This window comes from Etheostoma spectabile, unplaced genomic scaffold (genome assembly GCF_008692095.1).
Source record: "Etheostoma spectabile isolate EspeVRDwgs_2016 unplaced genomic scaffold, UIUC_Espe_1.0 scaffold00010583, whole genome shotgun sequence".
NCBI classification, from domain to species: Eukaryota; Metazoa; Chordata; class Actinopteri; order Perciformes; family Percidae; genus Etheostoma; species Etheostoma spectabile.
The window spans coordinates 12501-23553 of record NW_022603845.1 but is presented as its reverse complement, the minus strand read 5'-3'; the positions used below and the strand labels follow the sequence as shown (position 1 = coordinate 23553).

General features: G+C 41.9%; 1 protein-coding gene and 1 long non-coding RNA gene across 2 annotated transcripts in view; one reads left to right on the top strand and one right to left on the bottom strand.

Annotated features, from left to right (window-relative positions):
• Positions 1–1366: 1366 nt before the first annotated feature.
• Positions 1367–11053, bottom strand: part of LOC116679332 (uncharacterized) — a 13150-nt gene continuing 3463 nt past the window's right edge. The window contains exons 2-3 of the long non-coding RNA XR_004329487.1: positions 1659–1664; positions 1367–1445 (exon numbers count right to left, since the gene is read on the bottom strand). This is a non-coding gene — a long non-coding RNA (uncharacterized LOC116679332). The remainder of the gene's footprint in view (positions 1446–1658; positions 1665–11053) is intronic.
• cetn3 (centrin 3) lies at positions 3438–9787 on the top strand. The gene is made up of 5 exons (XM_032508994.1): positions 3438–3604; positions 4723–4858; positions 6554–6668; positions 7343–7534; positions 9486–9787. The coding sequence occupies exons 1-5, from the start codon at positions 3588–3590 to the stop codon at positions 9527–9529; spliced, it is 504 nt and encodes a 167-aa protein (XP_032364885.1). The 5' UTR covers positions 3438–3587; the 3' UTR covers positions 9530–9787.

The window sequence follows — 11053 nt, the reverse complement described above, 5'->3', positions numbered from 1 at the left end:
GTTCGATGAGAAAGAGACGTCACTTCATGATGTTCCCATGGCAACAGGGGGAAATGGCTGCTCTTGTGTGAAGCAAACGCAACGTTTTTAAATTTTCTTCTAAGATATATGCGACTTTTTTTTGTTGCTTTTTATGACTTTTTGACAGACTACACTATGAATTTTATGACTTTTTTCCAACATACTTTGACTTTTTATGACCTTTCAATGTACTCTGAGTTTTTTCGACTTAATACACTATGACTTGTTATGACTTTTCGACACATTATACTATGAGTTTTAATGACTTTTTTCTACATAGTATACTATAACTTTTTATAATTTATTTTGACGTACTATACTAGAACGAAAATGCAGGTATTAGGAAATCATGCATTATTTTGTGTAGAAATCGGCAATTTATGTTAAGATAAAGTGCGGCGCATTTGAACAAATAGGCAGACTTTGGCAGATTATGCATTGAGTTACGCAATCCCACAATCATGTTTTAATGGAGGGACTGAAATGTCTCAACTCCTAAAAACTACATTTGTCCAGTTAACATAAAACCAACGTGAGAATATATCTCAGAGACGGATCCAGATCTCTTCACATGTTAAAAAACATCTCTATTTCTTGGCTGAACTGACCTGCAGGCTAAAATAAACATTTGTGCTCAATCAGACACACCCAGCTCTTTTTCAACATTAAACGTTTAGCAGACTTGAGGGAGATCTTCTCCAGCTGGGCGTGCCGGAGTGTTTCACAGAGAGGTTTGGCTTTACTGTCGTTTCGCCCGTGCGTCCTCGTTGGAAAGTCATTCAGGAGTCAGGGTCGTGTCGGGAGCCGGGGAAACATGCGGGGCTCGGCCCAGACAGAGGGTCACAGGGTCAGAGGGAGATCTTTAGTCCACGTTAACGGCAGATGTTGTGTGATGGATGCCTGAACATCTGTTCATAATTTGGGGAAGATTAGAAAAGTTTCCAAGAAAAGAATCATCCTGTTATAAGAATCATCAGAGCCCAATCTGCATGCATTCTGGGCATGCTGGTCTTACAGGGAGGTGTGTTCAGGTGCATTCTGGGCATGCTGGTCTTACAGGGAGGTGTGTTCAGGTGCATGCTGGGCGTGCTGGTCTTACAGGGAGGTGTGTTCAGGTGCATTCTGGGCATGCTGGTCTTACAGGGAGGTGTGTTCAGGTGCATGCTGGGCGTGCTGGTCTTACAGGGAGGTGTGTTCAGGTGCATTCTGGGCGTGCTGGTCTTACAGGGAGGTGTGTTCAGGTGCATTCTGGGCGTGCTGGTCTCACAGGGAGGTGTGTTCAGGTGCATGCTGGGAGTGTTGCTATCTTGAGGTAGTAAATAACGCAGCATGTTGTTGTTATTTTAACAGATAATTAGTAAAATGCTCCTAGGCTCGTACACAGCGCACACACACACTATGGTTGTTACACACACAGGGACACACTTATGTGTGTGTGTATGTACAGTATGTATGAATGAATGAATGAATAAATGAATGAATGAATAAATGAATGAATGAATGAAGTGCTAAACAGCAGCAGTTCATTTTAAAGTAGAAAGTGACCAAAGAGGAAGGCCTGTTCTTTAAGGACATTTAAGACCTATTCCAGGTCTTGGATTTCATTCATAAAGGTCTTAAACTGGACTTGGTTAAACCTGCAGCTGCAGGACTTGAGATGAGGATGCCGCTGTCACACGGAGGCCGTCAGGGTTGGTAGTCCGATTCTTTCCCAACCCTTTGATCTTGTGTCTTAGCCGACTAGAGAGAGAGGAAGCACGGAGGCAGAAGACGAGATGGAGGTTTTGTCCCGGCCTCTATCATCAACACACACATGTGGGACAGGAGACGGTCTCGGAGATAAGCAGAGACCCAGCGTCTCCTTCTTTACTGACTCTGTGGGAAATCCACGATAGTGTCCCGGGTCAACACGGGAGGGACAACAACACGGGAGGGACGTCTGGCAAGGGTTCACGTGGGAAGCGTGGGGTTCGTAAACAAGGTTTTTTTTCCCAGAAACGTCATTATTCCAAATGTAGTATCCCTGACTCCTGGAACAAATGACAGCGCTTTCTTAAAATCAGCTCACTTGTATCAGTCCCTCCGGAAAAATGCGGAGTTCTTTTGTGTTTGTTGAGGGCAGCGATCCTTGATCATGCGGCAGGTTTTCCTAAAAAATTAGATTAAATTGCGGGGAAATTGCAAAAACTGCGGTTTTGATGAAAAAGAGACTGTGTTTGTCTTCCCATGGTAATAGATGGGAAACCGTGTGGCGATGCCTGCAGTTTCCTGTGTGTGTGTGTGTGTGTGTTTGTGTGTGTGTGTGTGCCTGTATCTGTGTATCTGTGTATCTGTGTGTGTTGTCCTGTGTGTGTGTGTGTGTGTGTGTGTGTGTGTGTGTGTGTGTGTGTGTGTGTGTGTGTGTGTTTGTGTGTGTGTGTGTGCCTGTATCTGTGTATCTGTGTATCTGTGTGTGTTTGTCCTGTGTGTGTGTGTGTGTGTGTTTGTGTGTGTGTGTGTGTGTGTGGTGTGTGCCGGTGTGTGCATCTGTGTGCATGTGTGTGTGTGTGTGTGTTTGTGTGTGTGTGTGTGTTTGCGTGTTTGTGTGGTGTGTGTATGTGTGTGTGGTGTGTGTGTGTGTCGGTGTGTGCGTCTTTGTGTGTGTGTGTGTTTGTGTGTGTGTGTGAGGTGTGTGGTGTGTGTGTGCGTGCATCTGTGTGTGTGTGTGTGTGTGTGTGTGTGTGTGTGTGTGCGTGTGTGCATCTGTGTGCATCTGCGTGTGTGTGTATGTGTGTGTGTGTGCATCTGCGTGTGTGTGGTGTGTGTGTGTGTGTGTGCATCTGCGTGTGTGTGTGTGCATCTGCGTGTGTGTGTGTGTGTTTATCTCCAAACATTTCTGTACATGTGAACAATCTGAACTATTTTAGTATTATTTTATTTTAGTATCATGGCAAAACATACTATATATATGAAATTTACATTCAAATTTTTAAGTTAAATTTAAAAATTAATAAGAAAAAGTGTAAACAAAAATAAATATGGTTGCAACTAATTAAATTCAAATTTTTTTCAAAATGTTTATTTCCTTTTATTTATTTTTTTTTCTTTTTATTCTTTTTTTCAATAATAAAAAAATATATTTAATTTTTTAATTTTTTTTTTTTTTTTTTTTTTTTTTTTACTTTTTTTTTTTTTTTTTTTTAGTCAATAAAAAAAAAATGTATTTTATTTTATTTTATTTTATTTTATTTTATTTTATTTTATTTTATTTTATTTTATTTTATTTTATTTTATTTTTACAACATGCAGTGTGTGGACGTAATGTCTCTGTAGGACACCAGGGGGCGATAACGCTCCGCTCAGTTGCAATTCACCATTACAAGGAAGAAGCAGAAGGATTACACGGCTCTGACGTCAACCAATCAGAGAGCACTATGCCGCTGCCTGGTGACCAGCGACCAATAGGATCCTTCGATGTGAGGCGAGCGCGGAGAGATTTGTTGTTGTGTTAGCTGTGTTGTATGCGGTCTGTTAGCGGCAAATTAACGTCTTGTTTTAGCGTTTAAACATTTTAAAATCCACCCAAAATGAGTCTGTCTCTAAGGTAAAGCAACCCGTCTCAACTTACACTTTTAATTTACTCTGCACAGTTCATTTTAATGCGGAAAATCCAGCGTTAGTTCGTTGACGTTAGCATGTTTAGCTCTCTTAGCATCCATGGTAACAGGGTTTGACTGAACCGAAATAACGAGCTAGTTATTTAGTATAGTTATCGTTTATATTTTATCGTTTATATTCACAGTTACTAGCTAGCTGCTCGTGTGACCTTAGCTTCCTTATTCCCTGCTGATTGTTGACCAGTTATTGACGGGTAAAGTATTAGTAAAGTATTAGTAAAGTATTAGTAAAGTAGTACTATGTACAGGCAGACTCACTTTGTGACCCCATCTAAATAGTTTGAAGACCCCATTTGGGAACAGCCTGTGGTGGTGTGTGTGTGTGTGTGTGTGTGTGTGTGTGTGTGTGTGTGTGTGTGTGTGTGTGTATATATGTATGTAGTTGTGTGTTTGTGTGTGTGTGTGTGTGTGTAGCTAAGTGTGTGTGTGTGTGTGTGTATATGTATGTAGTTGTGTGTTTGTGTGTGTGTGTGTATGTATTTAGCTAAGGGTGTGTGTGTATGTGTGTATGTATGTATGTAGCTAAGCGTGTGTGTGTGTATGTATGTAGTTGTGTGTGTGTGTGTATGTATGTAGATAAGTGTGTGTGTAGCTAAGTGTGTGTGTAGCTAAGTGTGTGTGTGTGTGTGTGTATGTATGTAGTTGTGTGTGGTGTGTGTTATGTATGTAGCTAAGTGTGTGTGTGTGTATGTATGTAGTTGTGTGTGTGTGTATGTATGTAGTTGTGTGTGTGTGTATGTATGTAGCTAAGTGTGTGTGTATGTAAAAGAATAGTATCAATTTTGTCAATATATTTGTTTTAATTTCAGCTTCATTTTTATGATTATCATTATTATTAGTTTATTTAAATGTCTTATTTGTTTGAGATATTCACTTTTTCTCTGTACAAGAGTTTTGTGTGCATGCATGCGTGTGTGTGCGTGTGTGCGCGTGTGCGTGCGACTGTTTTACGTTAGACCTCCTTGAAAACGAGACGGTTCATCTCACAGAATCCTTTCAGTAAACTGTCTTTGATTTGGTTTACCTCCGACGTCCGTCTGTCCAGAACTGAACTCCCAGCCGACAAAACCAAGCGCAAGAAGAGGAGGGAGCTCACCGAGGACCAGAAGCACGAAATCAAAGAAGCTTTCGACTTGTTCGACACGGACAAAGACAAAGAGATCGACTACCACGAGCTGAAGGTGAGTCACCAACAGGATCCGGCATCGGGAACCCGTTCCTCTCGGAATAGCTTCACAATCCACAAATCAGTGGAAATGGGATAAATTTGAGGTGTTGAATCCGATCATCGGTTCCAGATTTATTACATGAACGTTTTGGTTTTCCCTAGCGGTCGCCGTACTTTAAGGCTGTTTCTGTTTGGCAGCCGTGGAGCAGAGTTTCATTTGGACGTTGAAAAAGCCCGGTAAACCTAACCTAGACCTCTCGACGCACCATATCGGCAGCAAAATGTGCTGTTGCAACCAGGGTTGCCTAGCAACTCTCCCAACTGGCTTAAAGCTGGAAACACCAGACCCGATCACAGCTCTAAAGACCGTTTCATGGTCGTGTGGAGAAGACTCAGACGTCTCTTTACCGATCCTTTTGGGATGACTCCCGCGAGGAAAGTGAAAATTCCAGCAGCGGTTTTAGCAAGAAAAAAAGAGATGAAGAAGACAAGTATAAAGACAACAAAACACAGTAGTAATAATAATAATAAGAATAAGAACATTTGTCAAAAAAAGACAAAAAAAGACCATAAATTATTATCAAAGTAATTCTCAAAGAATTGACGGCGTACCCCCCCCCCCAGACCCCTCTGCGTCTACGCCGGGGGAAAAACAAAAAGAGGCACACGTGTAAATGTCGCACTGCACGCGTGCAGCTGTCATGTGTTCATGCAAATATCAATCTACACATTTGAGTATATTGCAAATTTCAAGTTCAGATTTTCTTTTTTTTTTTCTTTTTTTTTTTTAAACAAGCTCTCATATTTTTTTCCTTTTGTGTGACTTCAAATTCATTGTGCAAATTTTATTTTAACATGCCAGTTCAGATGTTTTTGTTCTGCAAGCTCTCACCTTTCGCACCGTATTTACCTTCATGAGACGCTTTGTTTCTCTCACTATGGCCGTAGAGTCGGTACTCGCTGAAAAGCTAATCACTGTCACTCTCTCACTTCTCCCTCCCTCTCTCAGCGACTCCCCAAACACACACAGACACACACACACACACACACACACACACACACACACACAGACACACACACACATATATATGCCGGTGCACACACCATCGCACAAGTATCATCATCAGGCCACTCTTTGTAAATACAACTGATCACTTCCATTACGAACCATTAGTCAAAATAATTCATAATTTCTGCTTTTTTAACTCAGATATCAGGTATAATTCTATATAAATGAGGGTTATTTACCATGAATTTCAAAAAGTGGTAAAACTAGTAAGGTGGTGTTGGTGAAAACGAAAAAGAAAGTCAGAAAAAGGGACAAAGATGTCAAATTTGAATCCGTTTTTTAACCCGGGAAGACGACAAGAGGGTTAAAGATTTGAGATGTCTTTCTAAACCACTCGAGTAACTCCTAGTATTATTTTACCTTATGTATGTTTTTTTCTGTTGATTTGAAATTGTGTGTAATTCTAGTTTTTTGCTTTTTAAAATAAAATTCTTCTCTTTCTTTCTTTCAAGTATTTTAGTTTATTTGTTATGGAAACTGGATGACATGTTGGAGAGCTCCATGATTAAACCCCTCTGAGGGATTTTTCGCATCTCCATCATCATCTTTTATTGATCATGTGTATTAGCATCGGTAGTATTTGTACATGTGTAAATAATAAACTAAACTAATATACATCCCAATTAAAAATCCCTACAGGTGGCGATGCGTGCGCTCGGCTTCGAGGTGAAGAAAGTGGATGTTTTGAAGATTCTTAAAGACTACGACAGAGCGGGAAACGGAAAAATAACATTTGACGATTTCAATGAAGTCGGTGAGTTTACCTTCAGCGGAAAGTTCTGTGTAGAAATAGATTGAAGGAGAATACTTTATCCTTTATTTTAGCAACATGATGTTAACCTAATACTTACTTTACTTCTACTTAACTTTTTATTTCTCGCACCAGAGCTACGTTACGTTATACACTTATTGACTAGCTTTTTTTAGTTACTCTGGCATCGAGTAATGCTGCTCATTAACTATGCCCTCGTAGCCGAGCTGCACCAATCACATCGGTGTATCTGATGTAGGCGGGGCCAGAGGCGAGCTGCACCAATCACATCGGTGTATCTGATGTAGGCGGGGCCAGAGGCGTGCTGGGCTCTGGATACGTCACCCTGTGTGTTGTTGTGATTGGTCGCTTGTGCAGCGAGATTTACAAATGCACGCTTTGTACCGCCCCTCGAGATTTGCGTCTTTCATTACTCGATGCCAGACTCTTGATCTTTCGGATTTGGGTCTGGATTTCCAGGCTACAGTGGAAATTTGAATACATTTATTTACTATGCAAGTACTTCTGTAACTCTGCATGTCGTTGTACTTTAGTGTTGTGATCATAGGTCTTACATTTCATTCATAAATGTGTTATAAGTCTTAAATCCGACTCGTTGAAACCTGCAGAAACCCTTTCATTTAGTAAATCCTTAACATGTTGTCGTCTTTCCGCAGTGACGGATCGCATCCTGGAGCGAGACCCAAAGGAGGAGATCATGAAGGCCTTCAAGCTGTTCGATGACGACGAGTCGGGGAAGATCAGCCTGAGGAACCTGAGACGAGTCGCCCGGGAACTCGGGGAGAACGTCAGCGACGAGGAGCTGCGCAGCATGATCGACGAGTTCGACACCGACGGAGACGGGGAAAGTACGGAAGTTAATACCGAGTTCCTACACCTAAAGATAACCGACTGACTGTGTTGTGTTTTACTTAAAGGGCCCAAATTCTGCTCATCTTCAGGTTCATAACTGTATTTTGAGGTTGGACCAGAACAGGTTTCCATGGTTTCATTTTCAAAAAATACTATTTTTTTGTTGTACTGCACATTGCTGCAGATCCTGTTTTCACCCTGTGTGTTTAGGTCTCTGTTTTAGCTCCAGAGTGAGACATCTCCCTAGTTTTATCTCCAGAGTGAGACATCTCACTAGTTTTATCTCCAGAGTGAGACATCTCACTAGTTTTATCTCCAGAGTGAGACATCTCACTAGTTTTATCTCCAGAGTGAGACATCTCTCTAGTTTTATCTCCAGAGTGAGACATCTCTCTAGTTTTATCTCCAGAGTGAGACATCTCTCTAGTTTTATCTCCAGAGTGAGACATCTCCCTAGTTTTATCTCCAGAGTGAGACATCTCTCTAGTTTTATCTCCAGAGTGAGACAGCTCCAGAGTGAGAAATCTCTCTAGTTTTATCTCCAGAGTGAGACATCTCTCTAGTTTTATCTCCAGAGTGAGACAGCTCCAGAGTGAGACATCTCCCTAGTTTTATCTCCAGAGTGAGACATCTCTCTAGTTTTATCTCCAGAGTGAGACAGCTCCAGAGTGAGACATCTCACTAGTTTTATCTCCAGAGTGAGACAGCTCCAGAGTGAGACATCTCTCTAGTTTTATCTCCAGAGTGAGACATCTCACTAGTTTTATCTCCAGAGTGAGACATCTCCAGAGTGAGACATCTCACTAGTTTTATCTCCAGAGTGAGACATCTCCCTAGTTTTATCTCCAGAGTGAGACATCTCTCTAGTTTTATCTCCAGAGTGAGACATCTCACTAGTTTTATCTCCAGAGTGAGACATCTAACTAGTTTTATCTCCAGAGTGAGACATCTCCCTAGTTTTATCTCCAGAGTGAGACAGCTCCAGAGTGAGACATCTCACTAGTTTTATCTCCAGAGTGAGACATCTCCCTAGTTTTATCTCCAGAGTGAGACATCTCTCTAGTTTTATCTCCAGAGTGAGACAGCTCCAGAGTGAGAAATCTCTCTAGTTTGATCTCCAGAGTGAGACATCTCCAGAGTGAGACAGCTCCAGAGTGAGACATCTCCCTAGTTTTATCTCCAGAGTGAGACATCTCTCTAGTTTTATCTCCAGAGTGAGACAGCTCCAGAGTGAGACATCTCACTAGTTTTATCTCCAGAGTGAGACAGCTCCAGAGTGAGACATCTCTCTAGTTTTATCTCCAGAGTGAGACATCTCTCTAGTTTTATCTCCAGAGTGAGACATCTCACTAGTTTTATCTCCAGAGTGAGACATCTCCCTAGTTTTATCTCCAGAGTGAGACATCTCTCTAGTTTTATCTCCAGAGTGAGACAGCTCCAGAGTGAGACAGCTCCAGAGTGAGACATCTCACTAGTTTTATCTCCAGAGTGAGACATCTCACTAGTTTTATCTCCAGAGTGAGACATCGCACTAGTTTTATCTCCAGAGTGAGACATCTCCCTTCTATCCTATCTTTGTTGGGAGCTGCACATGCTCAGTAGCTCGGTAAGATCCATCAGCTGATAGCTCTTTCTCCAGCTTTGGTCAGTCCAAGGCAGGATCAGCTGGGAGACTTCTTCTAGACCAGGGACACAACAGGGACAGGAAGTAGAACAGGGACAGGAAGTAGTTCTTTTGGAGATTCTGGTCAACTAGTGGCTGTTGGAGCAGTGTTTTCCATTGAGAACGAGCTAGCATGCTAGTGCTTGGCGAACTGGATAAAATTGTGATTAACTGTACAGCTCCAGATAGAACCTGACTCTGATTGGACGGCCATCGGACGCAACCGATTGGTTTATCTTCATGTGTGAACTTACCTTTCTGACCGAACCTTTTTCCTGTTCCAGTAAACCAGGAGGACTTCCTCTCCATCATGACCGGAGAGTCCTGATGAAGAGTCCTGTCGAACGCTGAGGACTTGCGGGTCGTCCGTATTGTGAGACGCTGAGTGACCGAACACCTGTCCTGCAGGTGTGTCCATGAAGGTAAAGGCGTCGGACTGGAGTCACTCGTCTTTGGGTTTGTCCTCGATCCGACGTCTCTGCCACTCGCTCTGCTGCAGTCAGTCGTCCTCAAGATGCTGAAATCACGCTGCTCTTTCATTCAGATTTACTCCAAGATGCTTCTGTCCTAACCCTCATGTTGTCCTCATGTTGTCCACATGTTGTCCTCATGTTGTCCACATGTTGTCCTCATGTTGTCCTCATGTTGTCCATGTTGTCCTCATGTTGTCCTCATGTTGTTCTCATGTTGTCTCATGTTGTCCTCATGTTGTCCCATGTTGTCCTCATGTTGTTCTCATGTTGCCATCATGTTGCCCTCATGTTGCCCTCATGTTGTCTTCATGTTGTCCCTATGTTGTCCTCATGTTGTCTTCATGTTGTCCCCATGTTGCCCTCATGTTGTCCCCATGGTGTCCTCATGTTGTCCCATGTTTTTCATGTTGTCCTCGTGTTGCCCTCATGTTGCCCCATGTTGTCCTCATGTTGTCTTCATGTTTTCCTCATGTTGTCTTTATGTAGCCTTCATGTTCTCTTCAAGTTCTCTTCATGTTGTCCTCATGTTGTCTTTATGTAGTCTTCATGTTCTCTTCATGTAGTCTTCATGTTCTCTTCATGTTGTCCTCATGTTGTCCTCATGTTGCCCTCATGTTGTCTTAATGTTGTCCTCATGTTGTCTTCATGTAGTCTTCATGTTTTCCTCATGTTGTCCTCATGTTGTCCTCATGTTGTCCTCATGTTGTCCTCATGTTGCCCTCATGTTGTCTTCATGTTGTTTTCATGTTGTCCTCATGTTGTCCTCATGTTGTCCCCATGTTGTCCTCATGTTGTCCTCATGTTGTCTTCATGTTGTCCCCATGTTGCCTTCATGTTGTCCCCATGTTGCCCTCATGTTGTCCATATGTTGCCTTCATGTTGCCTTTATGTTGTCCCCATGTTGTCCCCATGTTGTCCTCATGTTGTCCTCATGTTGCCCTCATGTTGTCTTAATGTTGTCCTCATGTTGTCTTCATGTAGTCTTCATGTTTTCCTCATGTTGTCCTCATGTTGTCCTCATGTTGTCCTCATGTTGCCCTCATGTTGCCCTCATGTTGTCCTCATGTTGTCCTCATGTTGTCCTCATGTTGTCCTCATGTTGTCCTATATCAATGTTCTTTTTAATTCCCCAAAATAACATGATTGATTCCAACGCTCTTTGCCAAGTACAAATCTCTACTTTCATTAATTTTGGGTCTTATTATATTTTATAGCATTGTAAAACAAAGTGAAGTGTTGTTGAAATAGTGTTGAGTAAAAGTTGACATATTCCAGTCTGTGATTATCATCAACATCCATTCCTTTAATTTTAGTCTCAATAATTCCTAATTTCTGCTTTTCTAACTCAAACATTAGGTATAATTTCCTATAAATGAGGT

Bases quoted from the DNA above. Each gene is read 5' to 3' on its own strand.
- cetn3 (XM_032508994.1), top strand. The intron at 4,859-6,553 runs GTGAGTCACCAA...AAATCCCTACAG, and splicing joins TCGACTACCACGAGCTGAAG to GTGGCGATGCGTGCGCTCGG. The intron at 6,669-7,342 runs GTGAGTTTACCT...GTCTTTCCGCAG, and splicing joins TGACGATTTCAATGAAGTCG to TGACGGATCGCATCCTGGAG.